Source organism: Excalfactoria chinensis, chromosome 7, assembly GCF_039878825.1.
Source record: "Excalfactoria chinensis isolate bCotChi1 chromosome 7, bCotChi1.hap2, whole genome shotgun sequence".
Taxonomy (NCBI): Eukaryota; Metazoa; Chordata; class Aves; order Galliformes; family Phasianidae; genus Excalfactoria; species Excalfactoria chinensis.
The window spans coordinates 11,366,434-11,393,003 of NC_092831.1; the positions used below are offsets into that span (position 1 = coordinate 11,366,434).

A 26,570-nucleotide genomic window follows, 5' to 3' on the forward strand; every position below is an offset into this window, starting at 1 on the left:
TAATCTCCTTCCTCTGAATTCCTCTGCTGATGTCAGGATAGATGTGAAGTTGTGGCCGTGTCAAAGACTTGTGTGTCTCCTGAGCAAACCCACTCTGGCTTTAAGCTTTCTGATATATTCTGCTGCTTAGGTTTACTCAAGTGGTAGCTCTGGAAGCACTGCTGGTACTTCTGAAGCCTGATTACTCACCTGAAAAAGTCAAGTTAATAACATAATTTTCTCAATACTCAGCCCTCCTGACCTGCAATAAAGCAGTGCAGTTCTCTGAGCCAGAGTATTGTACACGGTCTGTACAACTTATGGAGATAAGGCATTTCTTATAGGACAGAAAGGTGAGAACATCTCTCTCCCCACTCACCGTGGAAAATGAGCAGAGCTCCCTACTTCCTTCTCAGGGAAGGTGCTGTCAGCATCCTGGATAAGCAGTTCCTTCAGGGCCTTTCAGTATCTAAACAGGGTCTGTAAGAAAGAAGGAGACAGGCTCTTCAGCAGAGTCTGTTATGATAGGACAGGGGGAAATGGTTTAAAAATAGAAGAGGGGAGATTTAGACTGAAAATAAGGAAGAAATCTTTTACAGTAAGAGTGGTGAGGCACTGGCACAGGTTGCCCAGAGATGTGGTAGAAGCCCCTTCCATGGAGACACTCAAGGTCGGGCTGGAAGGGCTCTGAGTTCTGATGGAGCTGTAGGTGTCCCTGTTCATTGCAGGGTGTTGGACCTTGAAGTTGGAAGGTTCCCTTCCAACTCAAACAATTCTACAAGTCTGTGATTCTTTGGATGGGAGAGCAGGCACCTTGTGTAGATGTGTTATCCTCGGACTGACCCCCACCCAAGCTTCTGAAATCTCAGTGGGTTCAGGCGTTAGGTGAAGCACAAAGGATCTGGTCAGGCCTGCATGGGGAAAGATACAACCTTGGTGTATGTAAACACATTTAAACAAAAAACAAAAGACTTAGAGATCTTTTCAGATTTTAAGGTTCCTCTTCGGTCTTGGTTTCACATAACTAAATCATTTAGAGATTCTGATTGAGAGCCTCGTGACAATACAACTATGCTTCCTGTTTAACCTTGCATCACTTGTAACAACAAAAGGTGAAACAATTAGGTCATTTTTTTTTAAATACGGTCTTTTGCTTCCCAAGATGACTGCTCCTTCAGAGCCAGGAGCTTTGCTTTGGGTGTCCTCCTGACTCCTGCTCTAGCACCTAATCATAGAATCATAGAATTAGAATGGAAGGGACCTTTCCAGACGTCTCCTGTTGGGCTGGCTGCCACCCACCAGATCAGGCTGCCAGGGCACCATACAACCAGGGTATTCAAGCACAACAAATTTCCTCCATCCTCCTTACATTAATATGAGGCTGATGGCATGCCAGCAATTCAAATCTCTGCTCTCCACTGGTGAGACAGTGGCTCATGTGAACTTCTAATTACTCCTCAATAGGAGACTGTGGCTGAGGACCAGCAACTTTACTTCACAAGGACTTTAATGGCCCAAATACACTCTCCTTACACACATCAGGGGAATCACTAATACAGTTTTGACCTGACTTTGATGCAGCAATCTATTGATGTGAGGTGATGCTGCAGCAAAGCAACAAGGTTAGATCTCAGCAGTGATTAAAGCGGAGTTCCTGAAGGGATGTTTACATCCTGTGTTTGCAAGCATGCAGGGAGGTGGCTGCAAACAGCACAAGGTGCTGCTCTGAGTGTGCTCTGGCTGCCTGCACACAAACCTCAGGGGAAAGCAAGATGGTTTTAAGCTCTGCTTTCCTTTACCCTCCAACTTTCTCACCCCTCTGGGGGATAACGGCACCCTATGCACTGTTCTAATCAATCAGTCAGCCACAAAATCCAGCTGGGTGGGAGGCTGCGGTACTTTGCACGTGGCTCTGCTTCGGTCTCCAGCTCTGCAAACACCCATCAGCCCTGTCAGAGGCTCCGGGTGGACTAGATGATTTTAGAAGCCTTTTCTAACCTTAACGATTCAGTGATCCCCTGGGTGTGATGCTGAGCGCCAAGACCTGTAAGGATGTATTGGCACTACATGCAGTAAGATATATGAATATATTATTTGTAAGCAAACAAACAACCGAGCTGAGGGCGCTTTAAAAACGTTCCAGCCACGGCGGTACCCGGCCGGGAGGGAGGAGAAAACATTTTTCCTTTTTTTTTTTCTTTCCCTCCAGGCATCTGATTTACTCCGTGACTCTGATGCTTATCAACAACGCGTGAAGATTGCAATAAGGATCCTCCCTGGAAGGCGAGGAGGAGTGACTTCCAGGGGGTTGGGAGGAGGTGGAGTGGTGCTCTCGCCTATAAGGAGGTGCCCAGCGCGCGGTACCGCTTCCAGCTGCAGCTCGCGAGGTGCATTGCCGCGGCGGCAGCCGGGCTGAGCGCTCGGCTCGGGCGCTGCTGCCGCTGTTCGGAACGGTTTCCCCCCAAAAACAGGGCCGCCGAGCAGGGTATCTCGGCTGCTCCTGCACCCGGAGTGCCTGGATGCTGCATGGAGTAAATGAGAGGAGAAAAAGGGAGCACAGAGGCTGAGGCGCTCGGAGAACGAGACCGGGAGAGACAGGCAGGCGTCTGCTGGCTTCCCCCCGCGGGGCTGAAGATGGATTCCCCAGCCCTCGGGGCTGTCGCTCTACTGCTTGCCGGTTTTTGGCACCTGGGATTAACCGCGACAAATTGTGAGTAACGGACGCGCGCGGAGCTCCCTGGTGTTGGGCCGGGGAGGGGAGTTAGGGGCGTGTGAAGGGGAGAAAATCTCCTGAAAGCTGAGGTTATTGCAACGTAACCAACAAGAAAGTTATCCCGGCTCCGGTGTGCCGACCGAGCTCAGAAACGTAAAGTTGCGGCCGGATGGAAAGGCTGGCTGCTCGCCGCTGTCCTGCCCCTGTGGACGTAGGAGCAAAGGGGAACCTGCGCTGCTGGCTTGCTTTTGCAGCCGGTGCAGCCGCTGCTCTCCCCGCGCCGGCTGTGGGACGGGGCCGCGCGGTAGCGCGAGCGGATCGCTCCTGCATCCTGGGTCGGGGCTGCTGTGTTCGGGCACGCGCAGCCGCGCTACAACCCGTAAGCGGCGGCGGGGCAGCGCGGGTGCCGTCGGTTCCCGCTTGTCGTTCCTCTCCTCTCTCCAGCATTCTGACCGAGAAAGCGCGGATCCTCCTCCTTTTCTTTTTTGTCCCCTCGGAAGTTTCCCACGCGCTAAGGGCGGTGCCGCCGGGGTCCGCCCGGTCGATGCCGTCGGGGGGAGCGGAGTAGCGCGGGGCGGAGACGCCGCCGGGGAGCGGCAACCGCCAGAGGGCGCTGTTGTTCCGCCGACGGCGCGGCGAGGGGCGCGCGGCTCTGCCCGGCAGCTGCGGGGCGCGGCCCCGCTCGTGCCCTGTGTGCTCCGAATGGAATTTCGGCACGGAGCGCGGCCAACTTCGCCATTCCGGCTGTTTTTCCTTCCTTTCTTCCTTTTTGCTCTTTTTCCCCTTCTTTTCTCAGTCAATTAAATGATGGTTAATATGTTTTAATAACGTTCCCTCACGCTAAATGGCAGGCGATTTAAGGCTGAGGCTTGCCGTTACTGATGCAGTAATAAAGTTAATTCCTAACACTTAAAAAGAAACTCTGCATTAATGAGTTTTAGTATTTCACGGGTGACAGCTTAATTTCCCAGTGCCAATAAACATTGAATACGCGCTCCTTCCTAAATATTTAGGAGTCAGTCTTTTTAAAGCGTAATGATCAATGGTTTTATTATACTGTATGGCTTTTACTTATTCATTGCTCCATGAATTAGCACAGAATCGGCTGTAAGCGCCTTCCCAAGAGCTGAGTGAAGGAGCCCGTGAATCTGTAATAGCTGCGAGTTCCCTGGAAACCTCATTAGGTTTGGATGTGTGGGTATCTGCATGCACGTGGACCTCAGTAATTGCCAGAAATTCATCACCTTCTTAAATAAATCATCTCTGTGTGCTGCATCTCGGGAAAGCTGGGGCTGAGCTCAGGGAACCTTCCTCAGCTTTGGGCTAAGGAATCTCATCAACAGGCAAATTGATAAATGCAAGGAGGACTGCTTCAGGATATTTAAACACCTGCACTGGAATATCATTCTCTTATGGTTTGTGAAGCTCCTGGGCACGCTGTGCGTTTTCCTAAAGAGGAAGTTCCCAGATTTCACTAATGGGAGCCTTAGCAAAGGAGCATCAGGGAGCATCTGAGTGCTGTTTCTGTGCCAGCTTCAGTTTGAGTGGATTGGCCGAAGGAATGGCATTCAGGTGTGTGTTTGCTTGCTTGTCAGTGAGCCTTTAACAGGCTCTTTTCTGACAAGTTCTGCGAACAAGAACAGAATGGGCGACAGATTATTATAGTGGAAAAGGAATACGTGTCTGGGAGGCAGAATGCAAGTGGTTCAGTTTTCTCTGGTATCTAACTCGGCATTAATTTCAGTAATTTTTCTCTTGCTTCTAAATTAGGAAACAAACAAACAAAAAAAAAAAGACAAGAAGAGAAAATCCTGATAGTGTCAAAACATTTCTTACCACTAATATGTTTCTGTTTTCTTCTTTGTGTAGTTCTTAATTAAACAAAGAATTGCTAAAGAAACAGCTCTGAAACACAGCTACAGGCTAGGGGTCAGTAACATCATTAGAGAAGATCAGAATTCCCAAATGCTGACAAAACAAAATAATTTCCTCCCACTTTGCTGCTTGTGATTAATTTGGGGCATTAGGATTTCTCTCCAGGACACTAATTACTAGAAAATGGCTATGTAGACGCACACATAATATTGGAATGGGTTATCTACAGTACCTGGTGAATCTGGGATTTCTGTACCTGTACTCTCTGTGACCTGGATGCATTAGTAGCTTTTGTAGCTCTAGACGGACAGATGTTGAACATGGCTTTTATTTCTTCTTCCTTTTCTGTTTTATGTTTAAGTGAGGTGGAAATGGTCTGATGCTTTCTCCTGTTGCCCTGAGTAGCTGTGCAGGGCTGGTCTGTGTCTACAGAAATAGTGGGATCATCCCTGGGTTGTGATCCTCAGTGTTGTTTGTTTCCTGTTGCTGTTTTACGCATTCTGTCCCCTTCCTGTTCTTTCTTGTGTGGCAAGGAAGATGAAGCAGACTCATGGAGAACTGATGCCTTCCAGCTCTCACTGCTGAACTTATTCTCAGTAGCAATGGCGTTTCCATTCCTAACCACAGCCTTCTCCTCCTCCCACAGGGATCACAACCATTTGTTACCCAAATGTGAGTCTTTCAAACCTTTCACATAAATCCAGTCATGATTGTCAGCTGAAGATGCAGAAATCCAATGCACGTTAGGATTACAATTCTTACTGAATTAGTTGAAATATTTGGACAACAAATGGTCCACTAATCTGCTGCAGATTTAAATCTGGTCTTAGAATAGACAGCCCTTTCAGTTAAGGGACAGGCAGTGTGTATCGGTATGTCTATTTATCCTGAAATAGAATATTTTCCTGGAAAAGCAGCCCTTTTTTTTTTTGGTAACAAAAGCATTAACTGATGATTTCAGTCTTTTTTTTTTTTTTTTTTTTTTTTTTTTGTGTTGATCTGAATTGACAATAATTGTGTAGGAATCAGACAAGTGTAACTGAAAATTTAGAGGGGAAATTCTGACTCCAAATATTTGAGCCATCAAGACCAGGAAGAGAATTTGGGACTTGTAACAGCATGGATGAGACCTATCAGGTCAGCATTGATAAAGACAAGGGGTCTGTTAAGCAGTAACCTTTATATATGTGTGGTCAGCAGTGCTAAGTTTTGAAGAGATCTGCTGAAAAAAAGGAGAATATTGATCTTCAGATTGTGGTCTGAGGCTTATTTTCTTGGAGGCTGAGTAGACTGAATCAGATGCACATCTCTGGTTCTTCCTCTGCCTCCAGTACTTAAGTATTCTTCACAAGAGATGAGTGAGTATTCATATGATTTTTCTTCCTCTTAGCTTCACAAAGGGAGATAAAACCTATCCAAATGTTAGCTTTTTCATGCCTTCCCATGCAATGATGGAAGAAATGAAATTTCCTGAGAGACAGACTGTGGATGCCATTCCTGCTACAGCAGAGTCTGGGAAAATCACTGCTGATCAGTGCTTCTCTTGCATGTCTGTCATTATTGAACATTCAATCAGTTTGACTCAGCTAGCCCTTGTATGCTTTGGATGGGCTTTCCTCCAACTGCAATGGTCTTTGCCATTGCCAGCCCACAGGAATCCTTTCTTTTGCCAGTTGAAATTGAGTTTCAGTGTATCTTAAGCATGCATGGAGATAAATACTTAAATCTACAATCAGTGTGAGAATCTAAATTAAGTCCCTTGAGGTCTATTGAATTGATCCTGTATGGTGTGGTCATGGCCTGTGCTCTGCTGTGTCATATTCATATTTGCCTAGCTGCATGTAATCATATCTAAACCCATAGTCTAAATTCCTCCTTCCTCTTCCCCTCCTCTGTCTCTGCTGATGTTCAGAGCAAATGGAGCCTGAATAGCTAAATACTAAAACAAGTAGGAATATGAATGCAGTGGGAGCATCACTTGTTAAAGCAGGAAGTAGCAGCAGACAATTTAGCATGCCTCTGTAGTGTTAAGAAAAAGTAAAGCAACACATTGCTGCTCCGTTATCACACTGGTATTATTGATAATTAATTTGCTTGTATTAATCTTGTCTCTGAATTTTCTAATTATTGCCCTGTCCAGGTTCATGCGGGCTGACAATAACATCTGTTCACTGGAACAGCACAAATGATGATGTTTTAAGCAGTGAAAACAATGCAATGTAAAACTGGGGGTGGAGAGGAGGAGGAGGATGAATGAGGTGCCAAAGCAGTGATTTATTGATTTATTTTAGTATTATCCACTCTGCTAAACAGTTAAAAAAAAATCTGGAGTTCATCATGAAGTGACACAACTGCTCTTCTGAAAGGGCTGAAACAGTTCAGATTTTAGCTATTTGCTCAAAATATAATGGAAAGTAACTTAGTAAAAGAGAAAGGATGAAGCCATTTATAAATGTCATGAGGGAACTTACCTGGTCTGTATACCAAGAGTGGTGAGTGTTTTTCTGGCAGAGGTTTTGCCTCCGCGTAATACTCTCTATATTTTGAAACCATGTGTTGAAACTCAGATAACGTGGTCTATTTCCTACAGAACTTTGTGCTTAGAGATATTCAGAACATGATCAGAATAAAACAGCAGAGGTTATTCCCAGTAACGGTGCCTTTTATTTCACCCAGTCTCTCTCCACCATAATGACATCATCAGTTCTCAATCTCAGGACTCCAGTGCAGCCCCAGGAGCCTGAACCTGCGTGGTCACTTATAAGTACCAGAAGTGTGCTCCATACAGGGCAAATGAATGTAATGAGTTCGCGGACATCTGCAAGAAGATTTTTCTTGCATGATAGAAGTTGTCTGTGGAAGAGAGATGCTTTTTTTTTTTTTTTTCCCCACTTTTTTTTTTCCAAGGGCTGTCTATGCATTTTGAGGCTGTTTCCTAAGTAAGTGAGGGTTCAGTTTCAGGAAGAGAGGTTAAGAAGTGATTTGTACGGCTACAGCAGTGCCAGTGCTTTAGCCACCTCTGTGTCAATGGCAGCGCATCAGTGCAGATTGTGTCTTCATCCTGTGTTGGTGCTACATTAGGAATTGATCTTACTTAGGTGTGTAGTGAATGGGGGTGCAGACTTTTTTAATTGAAGCTGGCTATGGGTAGCAGAAGCTTGAGGAGTTGTTTTGTGGTGATGATTACCTAAGTAAATAACTCAAAGGATCATTCAGCAGCATCATTGTGATTCAAGATCAGGATTTTGGCTCCAGGATTGTGTTGCTGTGTTTGCATTGGGCCAGGGAAGTCCAGATTCCAGATCACACAGATTGATTCACCAATGAGTTGGATGCAGGTGCTGGAGGCTTTCTGGGAGAAGTTTATTTGGTTCCCTCCTGACTTGGTTAACTGCAGACACGTTATCCCTATAATTAGTTTATTATGTGTCCACAGTATTTGTGTTGTACTGCACAGCTCCAAATGTGATGTTATGGGATATCCTCAATATGAATTCTTAGCAAGTTTTCCCTATTATTGCTACTAAGTTTGAATTCCTCATTTAATGCAGTTCTTAACTTGGAAAGGCTTTTAGCGGCTGGTGTTAATGCACTCTTTTCCAAACCAATAATTTTGTGAATTCTGTGTAATCTTTATGGAACAAAAAAAGCATCAAGATGCAGTGGGACACTCTGGACTCCTCTCTGTCTGGTGCCCAGAAGTACCCAAGAATGTTCAGTAACACCCATAGCAGTGGAAGCTGCTAAGAGTAACTGTATGGCATCATGCTGGGGGAGACTTCCCTTTTGACGTGATTGAGTCTGGCACTGAGTCCCAGAGCATGAAACAGAATTGTATGCACTACTAACCGTTGTGGCACAGTAGGAACTGCAATGGAAAGGAAATAAATACATTTTCATGCACAGTTCTATTATATGTATTGAGAAGGATTGAGTGTTGGCCCTTAGGAATTCTGGGGCGTAAATTTTTCTTCCAAAGGTGCTCAGTGCACTGTGTTGCCAATATAGTAGTAAATAATAATAATAATTTTCAAATGGGTAAAATCCTCTATTTGTTCCCAGCTGGGCTATAAGGAGTTGATGAATGCTGTACTACCTGGATAAGAATTGGCAAGTTTCATTTACTTCTGCTCTAAATGGTGAGGTATTGTTCCTCGATGACAGTAGTTCTTCAGTGATGACAGCTCATCAGCAGTCCAGGAACAGAGACAAATGCCATGTGGTCTGTGTCAACGGTGACATAGCTGTAGTCATTCTCATCTTAGTTCCGTGATGTCTCTATATGTTTGGACATAAATTGCCCCCATTTCTGCTGTGGGTGCTATAAGCCATTGCTCTCTGTCCTCCTTGTAGGACAGAAAATCAATCCACTGAACACTAACAAAGCTGTTTTCTTCTTTCTCTTCATGCAAATTTATCACTGGAGCAGCAGGGGAAAGTCATTTTGTTATTGGAGAATATTTGGAATGTCTGTAAAATTATGCATATGGGAAGTAGTTGGAGATGGAGACTTTTCTTTGCAGAGAGAGAGGTGAGGTCACAAGGGATCTTCTCCCAGTTTCACCATTACATGTGGCAGCTTCCTAATGCACTGGAGGAGGTCTGAATTAATGGTCCAAGTGAGTCATCAGTGAACCGTTAGGAGTAACACATGCATTTATAGTAATCAGGATTGATTTATGAAAAGGACAAAAGGGACTAAATATGCGATGAAAATGCATGTTGTAGCTTTTCCACCTCCACCCCAATGAATAATTCATCCTCTTTTAGTATCCACGAAAACAAAAACACTGTGCACTGAAGAACCCATTAGAAAAGTTAATCCCACAAATGGCTGAACACAGAAAATCAGCTTTTGTTTTAAAAGGTAGATTTACTCAAATCTTCTCTAATTTGATTTGCCGGTGGGATATAATTTAAATCAAACAAGTTAGCAGCATCACTTGCTATATGAAGGTCTAAATATTTAATAGATGATAAGTGTCTGCCCCACATGATAACGAGCCATGGAGCACTCATTCTCCACAGTCCTAAAAGCAAAGGGAAATGCTAAACCAACAGAAATAGCACGCTCCTCAGGAGCTAAGGTTCATCAGAAACTAATGCGGGGAGGAAGAGTTAGGAAGAAGCCTACAGCCACACCAAACAATCAAATATAAACTGGTAGAATATCAAACTGGACATGTGTTATGCTAGGTGGGCCCTTGCTTGCTAGGCTGCCCTATACTTGGGGCAAGCATTTGAACGCAAAACAGAGCAGTGCGGAAAAGGGAGGAGACGCCTTATGTAGCGCCCTTGGATTTCTCATCTGTCCTGAAGTACTCAGTTCAGTCTGTGTGGTTTTAGTTTACTCGTTTATTGTAAATTCTGCATCAAAATAGCATTCTTTTTAATTTTAGAGGAAGAAACTCCTTCAGCAACCCCTAGCAAGATTAAACAGCTATGACATTTTTCACGGAGACTGTTTGTTTAGAAAAGAAAATGAAAATTTGATGAATTTCAATCAGATGTAGCTTGCAGCATTCAAATATTTATAGATTATCAAATCCCCTTTTCCCAGCTCTGCTTCTTAAGTGCAGAGCTCATCTTATATGTAATATTAATTCTCATTATTTTTGGACAGTTATTCACTGAATTCATGTTCAGACTCGGTTCATCTAGGACCTGGTTGAAACTCCATGAGAATGAAAGGAATGGCTCTTATTGAATTTCAGATCAACTTTCCCTCAGAAGGCAGTTTTTCCAGTGTGTAAATCCTTGTTATTGTTCTCCTGTGAAGTTTATTTTTCTTAAAACCTGTCTGCCAATGTATGCAATACGAGGTGTGTTTGTACCTGCCAGTACAAAGAACAATTAATTTTCCTGATGGCTGCTGTTCTTTTGAGTACATCATCTGAAAGTGCTTTGCTTTGCTCTTTTGTCAGATTTTATGCCAACTTTGTATCCAACTTACTGACAACAGAATAAGTTAAAGTTGCGCACCTTTTTTGTATCTTTATATGTGTATTTATGTGTATACTACTAACAACAGTTAGTAAAAATATAGGTGTTATTTTTATATAGATAATATTACATTATTCTGTCATAATCATTCTTATACAATCATCACAGAAAATACTTCAGATGTTCTGATGAGCCGATAGCGTGAAAGGCGTTCTTGGTTCTTTTTCTTCTAGGCAGGTAGGAGCCTGGTTGTCGGTGCTGTTGGATGGACAGATGAAAGCTTACTGCAGCCTGCAAACACTATAGCTAGCTTTAATAGCATTACGTACATGGTGTTGCTTATGACAGTGCACAGAAGTCTGTATAAATACATTTTAAAAGTTTCAATCTCGCAGTTTTTCCTGTCTCCCTTGTCACAAAGAGGTGTATTAACAGTTATTTCCATCCCAAGGGTTGTGGTATCCTCATCTTAAGCATCTCTCTACAGAACAGGGAGCTTCTGAGGCGCTTCCCTGACTTTCTGACCTGGTTTCCTGGTGGAGAACTACTGCACAATTTCTCTACTCCAAGAAAGCCACCAAAAGTTTGGCTTTATCATTCAAGAGAGGCACATAGGCATGGAAGCAGGTATTATGGCTTGAAAGCTAGTATCATCAGTCACATTCTTGAGTTCTAGACACCTCTAAAATAACTGTAATGTTAGGCATTTTAACCAAAGCATTAGATTTGTTTGCAAATTATAAAGTTTTGTCTTGAATTTAGCATTTGGTAGCTGGTGCTGCTCCCCAGGGCCTCCTTCAATGCAGCTGTGCATGAGTCAAAGTAATCTATTACCATTGTGAGTTTGGATTAGTCTCCCTGCACACTCATGTTCATCGGTTACTGTTTTCAAAAGCCTAAACTTTTTCAGACAGCTGATGGAGATATGCTTTTCACCTCTACTTTTGCTCAGGAGCTGTGGTTGGCTTTGCTGGGCAAGGTCAGTGTGTATGAAAGAGGGGTTCTACTTTAAGACCCCAACAGAAATAATGGAAAGAAGGATCTTTTTGTTACACTGTAAGTAATTTTCCACTATAGAAGGAGGTAGCAACCTCCATGACTCATCTCATTTCAAGACAAATGTATGCAATTTCACTTGCTTTGACAGGCTTGATCCAAACCCCACTAGTTCTGTCATTGGGTCTGGACTTCAATGACTTCTGTGAATTAAATAAGGAAGTCCTGATTTGACAGCCTTTCTCTGATTACAAGCAGACAGTGAGTCAGAGCTATAATAGAACAGATTTTCCTCCTACCTTCTACAACCCCCAGGCCTTAGTACAGTGTGATGTACGGTGCCCGTTTTCACAACTCCATCTAATTAGCACAGGCACAAAGGTCACTATTCTAACACCTGACAGACTTTACAAGGCAACACCACAATTACAAGTGCAATTATCTGTTTTTCTACTGCAATGAAAAATGTAGCATATGAAAATTAGCATAAAACTGCTAAATGTTAGGATAAAGGATGGATGTTAAGAAGAGAGAAAGGCCTGGGTCTGTTGCTTGCTGTTATTTATTGACATATTTTAGGTTTCTCTGGGTATCTTTGTGTGACATGTTTAATTGCTTTGAGCTTGAGCGTACCTGGTCTATCTCATCATAATTAAATATTCTTATTGTATAAAGAGTATGCTAGCAGCGATTAGAGAAGGAGACCCTTATGCCTAGACATTGATGTAATACAGGCAATAATACTCTTGCTGCACCTCTTTTAAAAGTACATACAGTACCAACAATAAAATCAAGTCTTGAAACTATTGTCATCTGTACTGTCTCTCCCTAGCGACTTCCCTAGGGGTCTATATGCAGCAACTTTTAGGATCTCCATGTAAGCCTACAGATAAAAAGTGTGAGAGCTGTGCAGCTGGCTGTGAGTCAGCAATTTTTTATTCATTTTTATTTTTTAGTGCTGTTCCCTTCCAGCCATTTCTGTATGGTTGTGGGTACAGCTAACTTGCTAAACTATTCCTGCTGGGCATGTTAAGTTCAAAGAGTAATAACCAGTTAAATATGACTATAAAGTACCATCCTGAGTAGCCAAAAGAAATGCCCAAGAAAAAGGTTATTCCCTTTATTTTACACGTTAAGGGAAACTCTAATCTTAGCTTAAACAGAATTTAGAGCAAATCTATAAAGTCATGTTCAAGCTAAGCTTTGTAAATTCCATGTCATGCACTGATTTCAGTATTCAGGCAGGGAGAAAAAAAAAAATCACAGCTGGAAATGCCTGTTCTTCTTTTCCATGAGGTGTGCAGAGAATAATTGATTTAGACTCCTTCAAGATAGGAATGGGTTTCCTGTGCTTAGAAATGTGAAACACGGGGTCCTCATCCTCATGGTAGGATTTCCTCATACCAGTGATGATAGAAGTAGAGTTGGCTCTAAAGACTACCTACAAATACATCTGCTGCTGCCTCTGCATATTCATATGTTAGTATTCAGTGTTGTCTTTGAGAGCTAGTGAGAATAGGCAGGCTGTTGTTTTGCAGGGACTTGTGCACTAACTCACAAAGCTCAGGGAGAGAAGGTTTTCTTTGGAGCAGCTCTTAACAAAGAGACAGTAAGCTCAATAGTGTAGTCACGAAAGCAGCAACGTTTAGCTCTTAGACATCTACAAACTCTGTAGAGTTGTGGAACTTCTTCAGAGTAATGATGATAGAAAAATCCCACTCCTTCCATTCTTAACTTACTTTTGAGGGTAAGTCTATGGAAAAAGGTGGGAACTTTTCATGATATTCCAAAGCGGTGCTAATCAGTAAGGTCTTCTGTTTAATTGAGGCTATTCCTGTAGGAAGCAGAGTACCAAAGAGAATATCTGAGACTGCACCTTAAGGCCAAATGCAATAATAACATTTTTAAACTTAGTGATAGTTTTGTTAGAGTGACAAAAATTGCTTCTTGTAATATTCTTATGTTGACTGGCAAAGACATCTTACCCTTTTACCTAGTGTAAGTATTATGAATAAACAGCATGAAACACATAGCCTCACTTCGTTCTCTGGAATGACCAGGAAGATCAAAGCAAAGACAAACAGTCATCAGTTATGCAAATGAACAAGGCTTAGAGCAAAGCTGCCTCTGTTAAGTCAGTAATTTGATGGGTTGTTTTTTTGATTAAGCTTCCCTGGAGGGAAGGAAAGATTTAATTAAAAAGAGATTCAAGAGGAATTCAGAATAGGAAGTCATGTCTATTTCATTGTTTCCAGAGCCTTGGAAAGTTGGTGGCTGCTGTTGGAGCTGCTGAGGTGCCAAGAGGAAGGAGGGGGAAATAGGTCCACCTCTGTCATAAGTTTGGACCTTCCCATCTGAGCTACCCACTGTTTTCAGTTTTCCCTGCTCTTCCCCCAATTTATACTTCTTTATAATAGTAACTTTAAACTTATTTTACAGGCCAGTAAAGTATTTTTTTTTCAAATGGATATCAGCTAGCGATGGCAGAAGAGGTTACTGATGAGTTTTGATGAAAGAAACAAGAAAGCAAGAGAGCGCTCTAATGGTTCTAAGGATCTTTAGGGGAAATTGTCTTCATTTTTCAAGTTGCATTAGGTTTCTGTTCCTGGTGCTCTGTTTATTTAATATTTAAATATCTGCCTTTCTAGCTTCAAAAAAACTAATGGTTACAAAATCTCATTAGGACTCTTGGAAGTTTTACATTATAAATGTGTTTCAGCTGAGCCCTGTGCATTTAATTCTTAGTGTATCTTTTACAAATGTGATGGGGCATTTATGCAGTGCTAAACAGGACGAAATGAAAAGAGTCCTCTGTATGGTCACCAAAACCAAATGTTCCAGTAAACAGTATCACAACCCAGAATGGGTCAACTGGAAGAAAAAGTTTTTATTAATTCCTACTAGTCTCTGAACGTTAAAATTTACTTAGAGGTGGTGAAAAGAAATTCTCCCTCCTCTCCTTCTTTTGGTAGATTTTGACTTTTTTTATTTCAATCATCTACATATTTGTTTATTCATCTTGAATTGAAATAAACAATGCTGAAGCCAGTCAGTGGGATACCAAGTCCTCAAAATAAGCTGTTCCAGGTTTCTGCTGACAGCTCAATTCACAATTTCCTATTGTAAATGTGAGACTTAATGCATGTAGGTATACCCACATTCTTTTTAGAGATTCTCTGTGTGAAATTATCCATATAAGATGTAACTTAAAAGGGATGTTGTATGTGTGTATACCTTCAGTTCTTTGTATGGAGCAGGATATTATTTTAGATATTGCTTTTACAGAAACCCACCAAAAATTGTGGTGCTGGAATCAAACAGCTTCCCAATTAAATAATTCATTTCCATTTTGATATATATTTATATTTATTGCCTTCATTATATTCTTTTCTCCTGGGGAAGGAATAATTTCCTCATCTTGAATAGCTTCAATATTCTGTTTAATAAGACATTTACAGGTTTTTTAAGATGAATCATTAGGTTTTTGACTCCTGCATGCAATCCTTTCAGAGCATTTCTCTAACTGTGACTTTCTAATATTCCTCGTTTAATGATGTCTGGTAAGCCCTTGATGCCTTGCAATACCAAGTAAAAGACATTGTGATTAGCTAAGAGAATCTACTTTGATTAAAGTTTCCCTTTTCCACCATGTAGTGCATACTCAGGAAATTTTCTGTGATATGTGGGGTGGGTTGTTTGTACTGATTATGATTTGATTGATTTGATTGTGCCCGATATTAAAAATACCAAAGAAATAGCCTGGGAAGAAGCAGGGGGTTGCTGTTTATTTCATCTTGCATCATAACTTCATAGTTACTTATGCCTTCTGAGCCATCTTCTCGAGAGCTTGCTGCTTTTTTTCTGGTACAAAGAAAGATCAGATCCAGAAGAACCTTTATGGAATATGTAGGATGTGGCTGTGATTCATCTCTGCCTTCCCTGGTACCATTTAGTGCATTTCTTTCTGTTTGTCTTTGGTCCTACCCTTGCTTCTTCTGTTGAATCCTCTCATTCAGTGACTAATTTCAAAGTATCTCAAAGCCAGAGAAACCAAATGGCAAACAACTTTTTTCTGCTATCAACTCTTTAATTCTCATCACTTTCGGGTGCAGTAACACTGTCCTTTGTGTCCTTCAGGCTTACTACCACAGGTTTCCTGTAATTCAGCCTGAGTATTAATCTTGTTACTTCCGTCCTCAAAAGAAAATATAGTTTTCAACCCTCCCGTGTTGTGCTGAGGGAGACAATCCTGCTTATCTACTATTCAGTAATATTAGTAGATAAGGTGTGAAGTGATGGCTTATGATGAAGTCTGCATGAAGCAGAAAGAGGTGAATCTGAGAGTCTTCTGATATAATAATGAAAAGTACTAGCAACATTCTTGATTCAAAGGACGCTGCCTTCCAAAGAGTCACAGCCCCTATTAGAAGAAGGAAATATATGTAAATTTATCTGAAAATGCAGATCAGGTTTGCTGATCTTCAGGCTAAATGAGCAGCTCATACAGTGGCATCAGAATCTGCTTTATTTATTTGCTTCAGTCTAGCCCCCACCTACTGTGTCTATCACTTATCTGGCTCTGGAAAGCCCTTTCTTCCAAGACATGAGATCCAGCATCTTGTGAAAATGGGTAATGTCCATTTCCTTTGAATGCATTTTTATTTGCTTATGGCTTGTGTGTGTGTATGTAGATAAGTATCTACACTTTTATATGTAAGTACAAATTTATATATAAATATGTACCAACAAATACATATAGTTATGCGTATTTTGTGTGACAGATTTCAGGTGTTCGTGTTCCAAAAAGAAGTTTCTTCTGCTTCTTTTTGAACCACAGCCTGGGCCTTTCTATGAGATATGTTGCATGTAGCATCTCATCTGAAAAGAAATAATCAGATTCTGGGTCTTAAATTCATGGAATTAGCATGCTTTAAAAGATCTTGCAGCTAAATCTAAGACATAAATAAGCTCCCTGCAGGCTATTCCTGTTTGTGACAAATATATGGTTGTTTTATGTGGTAACAAGAATTTTAAATCCTGCATCTCGTATGCTGGCTGGACAGTGACATGATTAAGAAGAGGAGATTTCTTGTGTGGGCTTGAACAAATTACCAACTTGCTCTGTGCCCCAGTTCCTGCTGGAGCTTCCTACCTGCTTTTCAGGAGCACAGAGTGTGGCTTGGCAGTGCTTTAATCACCCTAAAAAATGCTGACTCAGTCAGGCTATGGAAGATTGGTCAGGGAATTTTTTAACATAGAAGTTATTTGTATTATTGAACTAGTATTTTCCTTCTTCCTATTCTGACTATTTGAATTAAAATCTTATTATGCAAATTATTTTTATTATTACAATTTATGTTCTGTTTGAGAGTAGAGTGGGAAGAGAAGAGGCTGATAACATATTCAGGATTAAATTTTTACATGAATGACGTTACTTTTTGGATCTCCATAGAAGTATCTTCTTTTGTAAGATAAGCTTTGTTTTTTGTTTTTATTTTTTTGCTTTGGTTTGTTTTAAAGGAAAATTTGGTGCATCGTATATAGCAAAATAAACAGCAGCAGAATTCTGGTTTATATATTAGTGCAGCATGATTATAAATATGCAATTGCCTATAATATAATCAAGGTTTATTGTTAAGGAAAATTAACAGATAGGAATATTTTAACTCTCATGCTCAAAAATTTCCATATTTCCTGTCTGACTGATGGGAAAGTAGTTGCTATACTGGAATAGTGAAAATACAATATGAACCCAGCAGACTAGCCTGAATATTCATAAGGACACACATGCCTACACCAACACATTGACACATTGTTCCTCAAAGATCGAGCTAGAGCCTCAAACCAATACATCAGAGGCACTGTGCCAGTACTTCCATGTACTATACCTGCATATATATTGGTTGTAAATATCCTACGGCTTACTTTGCTTGTTCTTGTTGGCAAACACAGGGCTTAAGTGAAATGATCCACAACTACCCTGGGGTCTCTCTCATGCTTGTTTTCCTGACTTTATACAGTGTCTTATTTTTCATCCCTAATCTCATTACCTTGTGTTCTCTATAGGGAGCTGCACAAGACTCCTATCTGCCAATAAGACAAATCCACTTGTGTTATTTTGATTTTGACTGTAGTGTCTCCTTCTCCATTGGTGTATGTGCATGTGTGTCATCAAGACAAAAACCGGCAGGATGAACTGGGGAATACTTCTTAGTTGGTATCAGTGAAGTTACTACCATAAATCTTTCCTTTCCTGGTATCAGGGAAGTCACTACCATAAATCCTTTCCCAAACCCTTCTTTGAAACATGCCTTTTTGGAGTATTTCTAATAGGATTTTGCCTCCTCTCATTTCCAGTCCTGTATCATTTGCCTTGGCAGGTTGGCCGTGCCAGGGATGACTCAAAGTGAGACATTTGGCCGGTAATGTCTTCTCTTTTTTGCATTTCTGGCAAGGAGAAAAGAGCATGGTGGTAGGATTTCCAAAACTCTTTTTTTCTGATAGGTAAGCTGGCCAAACAGGAATCGCATCACATCTCAATTGTTTGCAATCTGAATTATGGAAGGTAACTGGTATGAAATGGAGTATTTTTCCTCCATGTACTGTTTGGCTCTGTCTTCAGTATTTAAGTATGAAACTCAAGCTAAGACTTAGATATATCTTGAGAACCAAGAAAAAGAGACATCGACTAATGTAAGCATGAAGTGTGTGGAGCTGGATGTCTAGGAGATGTTTTTCTGGAGATAGGTCCAGTTTCTGAATCTGTGGCAGGAAATAAACATGTCCACAGTGTGAGCTGCAATATTCATAAAAAGAAAAAAAAAAAAAGAGGCTTTTGTCTAAATGTTATTTGAAAACGAGATGTAAATTGTGATGACTCCTTGCTGAGAACTATCTCAAGCAGAGGTAAATGATGATGTGAAAGAGAGGGAGGTGCCGTTAAATCCCCTTTATCCTTTCATGGGGACACAGGCTTTGAAAGCCATTAACAGGGCAAATGTATGCAGAGAAATACTTATTACTGAAATGCTCAGAATTCCACTGGAGAGATGGATTAAGCACGTCTCAGAGTATTTTTATATGCAAAGGTGTGGTAGTTGGAATGAAAAGTTTTGTATCGTTTCTATGGGTAACTGAGTTTGATTGTTAATAAATGTAGGCTTTTCATTTAGCTCTATTTTTAGTTCAAAGAGCCAAAATCTAAGGCTTCCTCTTTTCCCCTCTATTTTTTTTTGCTTTACTTCCCTTCACTTTTTCATTTCTTATCTTTGTAATTTTCTCAGAGCTGTAGCATTTTAAAAAGAGAATAAGTCTCTCCATTTGGAGAGAGGGAGACAGAATTAGGAAGGAATGACTTGATTCTTGTTTTTCACTTTAAAAGCAGTTTCCATTTTTTAATATAAAGGTGAAAATTTGAATTCAAATGGGAATATACCAAACAAGAATTTGGGAAAGGAGGTTTTTTTCCTTCTTCTTGTCTGTTCTTTAACATTTACTTTATTGTTTATGAAATGTGCATCATAATAGTGTTCTCTGCCAGGTAGCCTACTAACAGCCATGGACTTGAACATTTTTATCTGACAGTGGATTCAGTCGTGTATCAGCAAAGTGAGTGGAGATTTATCAGCATCATTTTAGCATGCTGGCTTGATCAAGTGATACAATAGATTTCTGTTTCTACTTGGCATTATCCTTCATGCCTTGCAATTTGTGCTATTCGTGCAAATCGCTCCCAACAATGGTATTGAAAGTCAAATTTAAACATACCACTAAACTATGGGAACAGAGAACATAAGCTACGATGAAATCTAAGAAGTACTGGATCATGTGATCTCCTTCAGCTTAGAAACACCTAATGAATGGTAAATGCAGTTCAGTTCAGCTAAGTGTTGAATAATGAGCACAGAAACAATGATGGAAAAAAAGCTGATCTGATGAAGGGGTGGCAGCACAGTAAGTGAGGAATAAATGAAAGGGAGTTAGAAGAGATGCGTCTCCTACAACTCTGGAGCAATGATTAAGGTTGGCTGCAAAGCAGTAGCTTAGGAAAAAAGAAATGTGCAGCCAGAGGGAAGCAAACCACAGGATGCAAAATGTTTACTTGTGTTTCTGCAGTGGTGAACTGAGAATACTTCCAGTTGTAGACCAAAAAAAATACCTTACATTTGCAGCATAGGTTACTTATATATTTTACCTCATGAGTTTATCTAAATCAACAGGGAGAAGGGGAGCTGTCAGTCAGCTTAATGAACAGTTAGAGTGTCTTCCTTGAGAGCGAGAAGAAAATCATCATTAACTGGGGGCTGAGTGGGTCTCCAGGTACCTCATAACCCTCCAATTAGTACAGCCTGCATGCATCACTTGGCATGAAAGGGAGTGGTTCACCATACAGTGCTCCCTGCCCAGGTTGGGTACAACTCCACTTATCCCCTTTTTCCAACTATGTGCTTTGGGCACTACCTGTGTGTTCCTCTTTTGGTGCCTGGCTGTCTCCCACTAGGTATTTTATTTATTTATTTTTTGTCATCCAGAGCCTGTTAATCTCTTCCTAGCACTGAAAATCAGGCATCCATCCGTGCCTAAATGCTTCTAGATCCAAAAGTTGAAGTACAGCTTTCCTTTCCAGTATACAAGAAGCCTCCAACATTGATAGAGGTTGGTCTCACACTCATTATATACCAGGATGGAAAAGCTGGTGGAAATGGGTAATGGGCATCTCTGCCTGATGTCAACAGGGGAAAAAAACAACTAAACTATTTTGGATAATGTTCATTATTGAGGTGCTTTAATTAATGAACCCACTGCAGTCTCATTTTTGTGGCCTATGTACTCTACAATACTCTGTTCTTTAGATATGGATTATATTTCCTCCCTTCTCTTCCTTTATCCACGCACTGGGGAAACAACCAAAACTTTTGAGGCAACGAAGCACTTCAGTGTCATTTGGGATGAGCTCTAGTACTCAGTTTTCAAAACACTTTGTTGTTCAAACAGGAGGTGTTTCTCTTTTCTAAGATTTATTTTTTTTTTCCCTAAGCACTATTTAATTAATATTTCTGTGGAAGGCTGTAATTACAAAACAGCATTTTGCAATGGAAACATTTTTTCCATGGGTAAATACAATTTTGCCTGCTCTTAGATATTTTCAGTACAGCTTTCTTCAATGAAGCATTTTCAATTAGACAGAGTCTTTTTAATTGTTGTAAAAGTCTGATGTGCAAATACAGCTCTGCTCTGCTGAACACTGCATAGTGGAGATCAACTCAGCAGATAGAAAACGGAGGCACATCAACACTTGATGTTTGTTTATTTATTTATTTTCCCTTGGTGTCTGCAGACAGGACCTGCTTGCAGGATCAGACCGAGTGTGCTGATGCTCAGAGATTCAATCTCAAGGATACAGCAGTGCAGGAGAAAGAAGGTTGGGAATTAGAGACAGTGTGAGTTGAGGAAGCAGTCTGAATTTCAGTGGAAATGTTAGTAGGGAAGTGGAGGCAAATCAAGGATCATATCTGGAGAGAAAAAGAATAAAAACAGCACAACATGATATGTAATCTTTTCTGCATTTCTCCCTGTCCTATGATATGTCTCTTTGAGAGATTTCTTCATTTAAAAACCATTTTCTGTGCTGTGCAATTAATGTTCCTTTAGCACTCACTTTCCCTGAGAATCATGGGCATCTTCATTGAGCCTGTCAGAGGCTTCAGGGTACCTTAAGCAAGTTGTTGGCAAGGGTTAAACAGACACCAACAGGGTAGCTCTCAGTTGTCAACCCCAATGTGCTCTCTGAGCAATTCCTTAGAAGCTTTAAATTGGGAAGAAACAGCTCTATCTCACTGGATCGCTCCTTTCTTCCACTGCAGTCTCTTGCTTGTCGTGTAAGTGTTTGAACTGCAAGCAAGAAGACTGGCCAGCTAAAATATAATTTGCTCCGCATGGTGCTGAATGAATAATTTATTGAGCTAACTGTTTGACTACAGCATATCTAAGCACTTAATCAGCTACCCTTGACTTTTTGTGTGGGTGACAGGGAAAGCCGAGTGAACTTCATACCATCACAAAAGCTGATGAAATAACCTAAAAGTAGCAAAATTATTAGACCTTCTTCCTCTAAATAGTCTCTCGTGTGAGCCAGGATGCAGAGAAAATTACTACATTCAATCAATCTTCCGATAACTTTGCTTCAAGCCTTATTTATATATATATAATTTTTTCTTTGTTAAATATAACACTGTTTTCTGGATGCGGAATTGCAGATACTTACTGAATAAATTTAAAGAAAACGTTGTGAAGAAACTTCTGACATTCTGATGTGTTATATTTATCAGTGCAGGAATGGTGTTTGTGTCGGTGATGCTGTGTATTCTAAAATGCATGGCGCATAAAAATTATTGATCCTTTCAAGAAGCCCAAATGATTTTTACCTTAGCCTCAGGCTCTATTAGCAATGTGGAAAATTGAAAAGGGCTCTCAGGAAAAAACTAGCGTGAGATTGAAACTGCAACCAAAGACCTGTCAAGTAGAAAGATACTTATGAATTATAATGAGCATGATCTAAAGATGACATTATCCTTTAGAAGCCTGGTTAAATCGTTCCTCCTGTTGTATGACTCACAGAGTCTCTTAGAACAAACATACCTGACCGATTTAAGAAATGCATTTAGAGGTGGTGTACAACAAATACTGAAGGGCTTATGGTATAATGGGCAGCAGGAATAGGGCTGGAAAGGTGCTAAAGGAAAGGCCCAAATTATAAGGATGGCTTCAGCAGAAGTTGTCTCATACAGCTGCAGAAATGTATACATATTGCAGGACTTGTCACTTCCCCATTTATTGATATCCATGCAGACATCTAGCTTTGATTCATATTTTTTGATGGAAGTAGGGACTAAGTGTTCCAGACCTTGCCCGGCCTTGGCTGTGTATTGAAGTTGTGTATTGGTCTGAGGTGAAAGGAAACTTGTTCTTTTCTGAAGGTTTCTCAGATACCTATTACAGGGTGGCACATCAACTGCTATGTTGGCACTCACTGGTAATAACATGGGGAAAAAATCTTATTCCTGTGAAATATATGAGTGGGTCTGTGGGCCACCGTTTGGTCCACTGGCCTCTAACTTCATGAACTGGCTATAAGCACCTCTCAACAGTGCTTCATGTTGAGGAAATCTTATTGGAAAACTTTATATGACCTTTTTATTTTTTTTTTTTTTTTTTTTTTTTTTATATTCAACTCATAAATAGAACTTTTTATTTCAGCCCCTCTAAAAAAAAATCTACTTTTGCAGGAGGTTTAGAAAGTACGTTTTCAGTTATCTTAACAGGAATGCACTTAAATTGACCAAACAAGTAGACTTCTTACAAAACTACTCCTATGTTGGCAGAGTGGAGGACAAATGCAGTGAACAGCAGGTTGTGAAGCGTTTGTCTTGGATCAGAAGAAAGATTCTATCAAACTTCCACTATGTACTTTGGTCCTACTAATATGGCTTTCTTGGTTGTCTTCCAGGTCATATCTGTGTAGGTTTGTTGCCAAAGGAAACTGGTTTTACTGTTGTACTGTTGTTGGAGACTGTGTGAATGTAGAAAGATACACAGGATTATTCTCTGTTTCCATGCATTTGAGAGTACATACATCAGAAAATTGCTGGCGATGAATTATTCGAATGCAGGAGGTGCTTGGCGCTTTCTAGTTTCTCTTTCAAAATCAGTATGTGAACAACCAGTTAGCAAAATCTTAACTTGCATCATGCAGTCCACTGAAGGAAAATAAATGCTGAAGAAACAAAAGAACATTTATTTCCATTGCTTCTCTAGATACATCGCAAGTGCTAGTCCAGTCTTCTAGCTGAAAAGAGTTTAACTCCTGGAGTTACTTGGACCATACAAATAAACACTTCTTTCAGGAGTAATGCATGAACTTATGATGCACCCATGTTTAGACAGCTGTAAACTAAATTAATTGTAACATGATGGATAAAAGCTTGCCCGGAGAGATGATATTACCAATTAAGCTGTGATGCATTAGACATAATGAAAAACACTTTGATTTTCCACCGTTATGTACCCCAGTCAAAATTTCCTGTGGTGTCTGGTTATAGCTGAGATTTCTCTATTGACTTTGCTTTTACACAGCAAAGGGACGGGGTCCAGCCATGTGTGTTTGCCTGGAGGTGAGACTAGGGAGAGATTTAACTGTCTGTTTTGGCTACTTGTCATTTATCTGCCAGATGGGGATGGTGGTTATGCCAGGGAGGAACCTAGCTGTCTGGCAGGGCTGCTGTCAGCTGCTCTGCCCTCGGGGGCACTGAACCTCATGTCTGTCTCCATATTTATGTATATAGAAACAAGTAATGGTGCTCCCTGTGTGCACGCTTACACATTTTATTATGAAAATAAGTATTTGGGTCTGGATTGTAGAGTCAGAGTCCCGGTAGGCATAATGAATACACACTGCTTCCTTTTCTGTTTTGTTTGAAGGTCTTCAAGAAAAAAACCTTGTGTTCGCATCTGTCTGGTTAGATGTTAGGCTAACAGTACCCACTCTGATGAGCTGTAATACTGAAGAAACGTGGTTGAGAACTGCTGTTTATCTCTTTGTCGATACTCAGACAGGTACCTTGTTTAATGAACGTTTCTAAATGGCTGAGATCATATAAATTCAACTTCTTAAATAGTTATAATTATTTCAAAGTTAAATGCAAGCTTCCCACAGACTTGCTAAGAACATATGTGAGATAAAACCTCTCATTTTGTGAAGCTAAGAAAGCATTCTCCTTATACTGCCTGCACTGAGCAAAGTGCTTTGCCCCACACATTACTCTTCATGCCCTGGTGAGGAGTCAGTTCCGTTGCTCTAAAATAAAGTCTCATTTCTGAGAGGGCAACAGGAAACAAATCTCATATTCAGAAAGCTCAGTAAAGAATCTTTTTTAGATATTAAATTCTATGTTAAGATGTAATCTCAAGCTTGGGGAAAAATGAGGTCTTCTTGCCAGGTTGCATCTTATCACTTGGGAAGCCTTTATCAGGGTAAATGGATAGTATTGTAATTACATTTCCAAAACCTTTCCCCCAACAGAAAATTATTTTTCACTGATTAAAACGTGGTTCTCCTGATACCGACTTGGTGCTTGGAACTAATTTTGAACAGCTGCCAATAGTTTTTATCATTTCATCTTTCATTTTCTGGCCACTTTAAATCATGTTCATTTGTTAAGACTTTTCAATTCCTGATATGCTGTCTAAAAACAATGAACTTCTACATCTTGGATGGATTTCATCTATTAGTCATATGAATTACTTTGTCATGATCTGTAAAGTGTAGTTTGACAGCAGTGTTGAAGGCTACCTCACTGCAATTTGAATTGTATTGCAGCAGCTTTGCCAAGGCTGCACATGAAGACTTTGACCTTGCGTGGATGTCAAAGCCTCCTGGCTGAGGGTCTTTGCACAAGTCTATTGAAATCCTCCTTTGGATTCCTGCATGTTTCATCCTGCTGCTGCATCTCTTTTGTAGTCAGACCTGAACTTCTGAAGATGGGCCCTGCCCTTGTCTATGGAGACCAAGACAGAGGGATAGAAATGCAAATGAATGGCTAGGGCCACAGGGATTTGGCCTAGGTGATGGGCATCATGCTGCTTGCTGGTAATTTCCTTGTGGAAAAGTTAGTGCATCACAAACATCAGTGTCAGCTGTTCCCCTAGGGATACCATTGACAGCTCATCTTCTCTGCCAAGGTGAAGCATGCTCTTCCTAGCTGAAGAAATTAGTTCAAGGTAAAAGCTTTCTTTTAAGCAGTTTAGCCTGTAATAAGTGCTGAACAGACATATACTGAGGAATGCTTGGAGTAATGTAAAGGGATTTCACCTGCCAGAATATATGCTTTTGTTTTTTTCAGGTATGCTCCCAATGTCTTTACTTCTGCTCAAAGAGGAGCAGGCTGATGATGTTTAGTTCCCAAACACACCTGGTAGAGCAGGCATGTTCTACTCTTTTTTCATGCAGTCCTATAAAATAAAAGCATTTACTCATTGGCTATGATGAATTCTTTGTACCTGTTTTGTGCCTTGCTACTATAGCGTTTTCAAATAGGAAACAACTGTTAATAAACCACAAGGATTGTTAATAATCTTTTAATTTGAGGAAGTTTGGAGAATGCAGGAATAGACATTGCTGTGAGCTATGCAGAGGAATTCCCGAGCCAAGGCTAGCTGGGCTTTATCCTTCCCTTTAATGTCCAAATACAGCTGTTCTTCCTCACAGTAGTGACAAAACATAGTTTAAGCTTTTCATATTTTGCAATTGGCAAATGTTATGCAAGTCATAACTGTAACCTCATGCAACTGCTATTTGCAATCACTTAATGTTACTTCAGTGTTGAAAAATGTTCTGTGGATCTGGTAGTGTCACTGGATGGGGGTAAAACATGCAGAAGAGCGAAGAAGCCTGATGAAATTCATCTTCTTTCAGACAGTTCTGAAGGATTAAGATAAGTGAAAGAAAATTTGGAAAAGAAGTTGTTTTTTAAAATAAAAATTTCTAGACCTCATTTAAGTATACATTTGTATCATATTCATATCTAATTAGTGGTGTTCTTGCTGTTACTGTTTGCTACATTTTCTATAGGCCTGAGAGTTTTACAAATGGCTTTTTAAGTGCAGCTGTTGTTAAGATTCAGTTTTGCAGATAAAAAGAAAGGGAATATTAGAGAAAAGTTGGAGTACTGTTACAATTTAAACTAAGTTTTAGGTCAGAGTTTGGGCTTTAGGTGGGAGATCAAGGCATTGTGTGGGTTCTGAATTCCGTGAAAGCCAGCCAGCAAAGTGCATGGAAAGGAAACACTGCTTAAGAAAGATGTTAGAGGTCACCGGGTGAGAGCGGTTCCTACTTCAAGGTTACTTCAGTACCTGATTTTGCAAGTGGCTTGCTTTAAAAGTCAAGAAAACAGAATTTTTTCATTCTGTTCCTGATGTCCCCCTGTAGCCTACTTTGTCAAACATTAAATCACTCATATAAATTTCTGGTAAGAATTAAGGGTTCTGACTCAACTTGAACTCCATATGT

At 40.6% G+C, this 26,570-nt stretch overlaps 1 protein-coding gene across 1 annotated transcript in view; it reads left to right on the forward strand.

Moving 5' to 3' along the window:
• The first annotated feature begins 2,290 nt into the window (after positions 1–2,290).
• The window catches only part of CNTNAP5 (contactin associated protein family member 5), a 250,326-nt gene continuing 226,046 nt past the window's right edge, over positions 2,291–26,570 (forward strand). Inside the window, exon 1 of the mRNA XM_072341043.1 lies at positions 2,291–2,689. Coding sequence (XP_072197144.1) covers positions 2,515–2,689 — 175 coding nt within the window. The 5' untranslated portion in view covers positions 2,291–2,514. The remainder of the gene's footprint in view (positions 2,690–26,570) is intronic.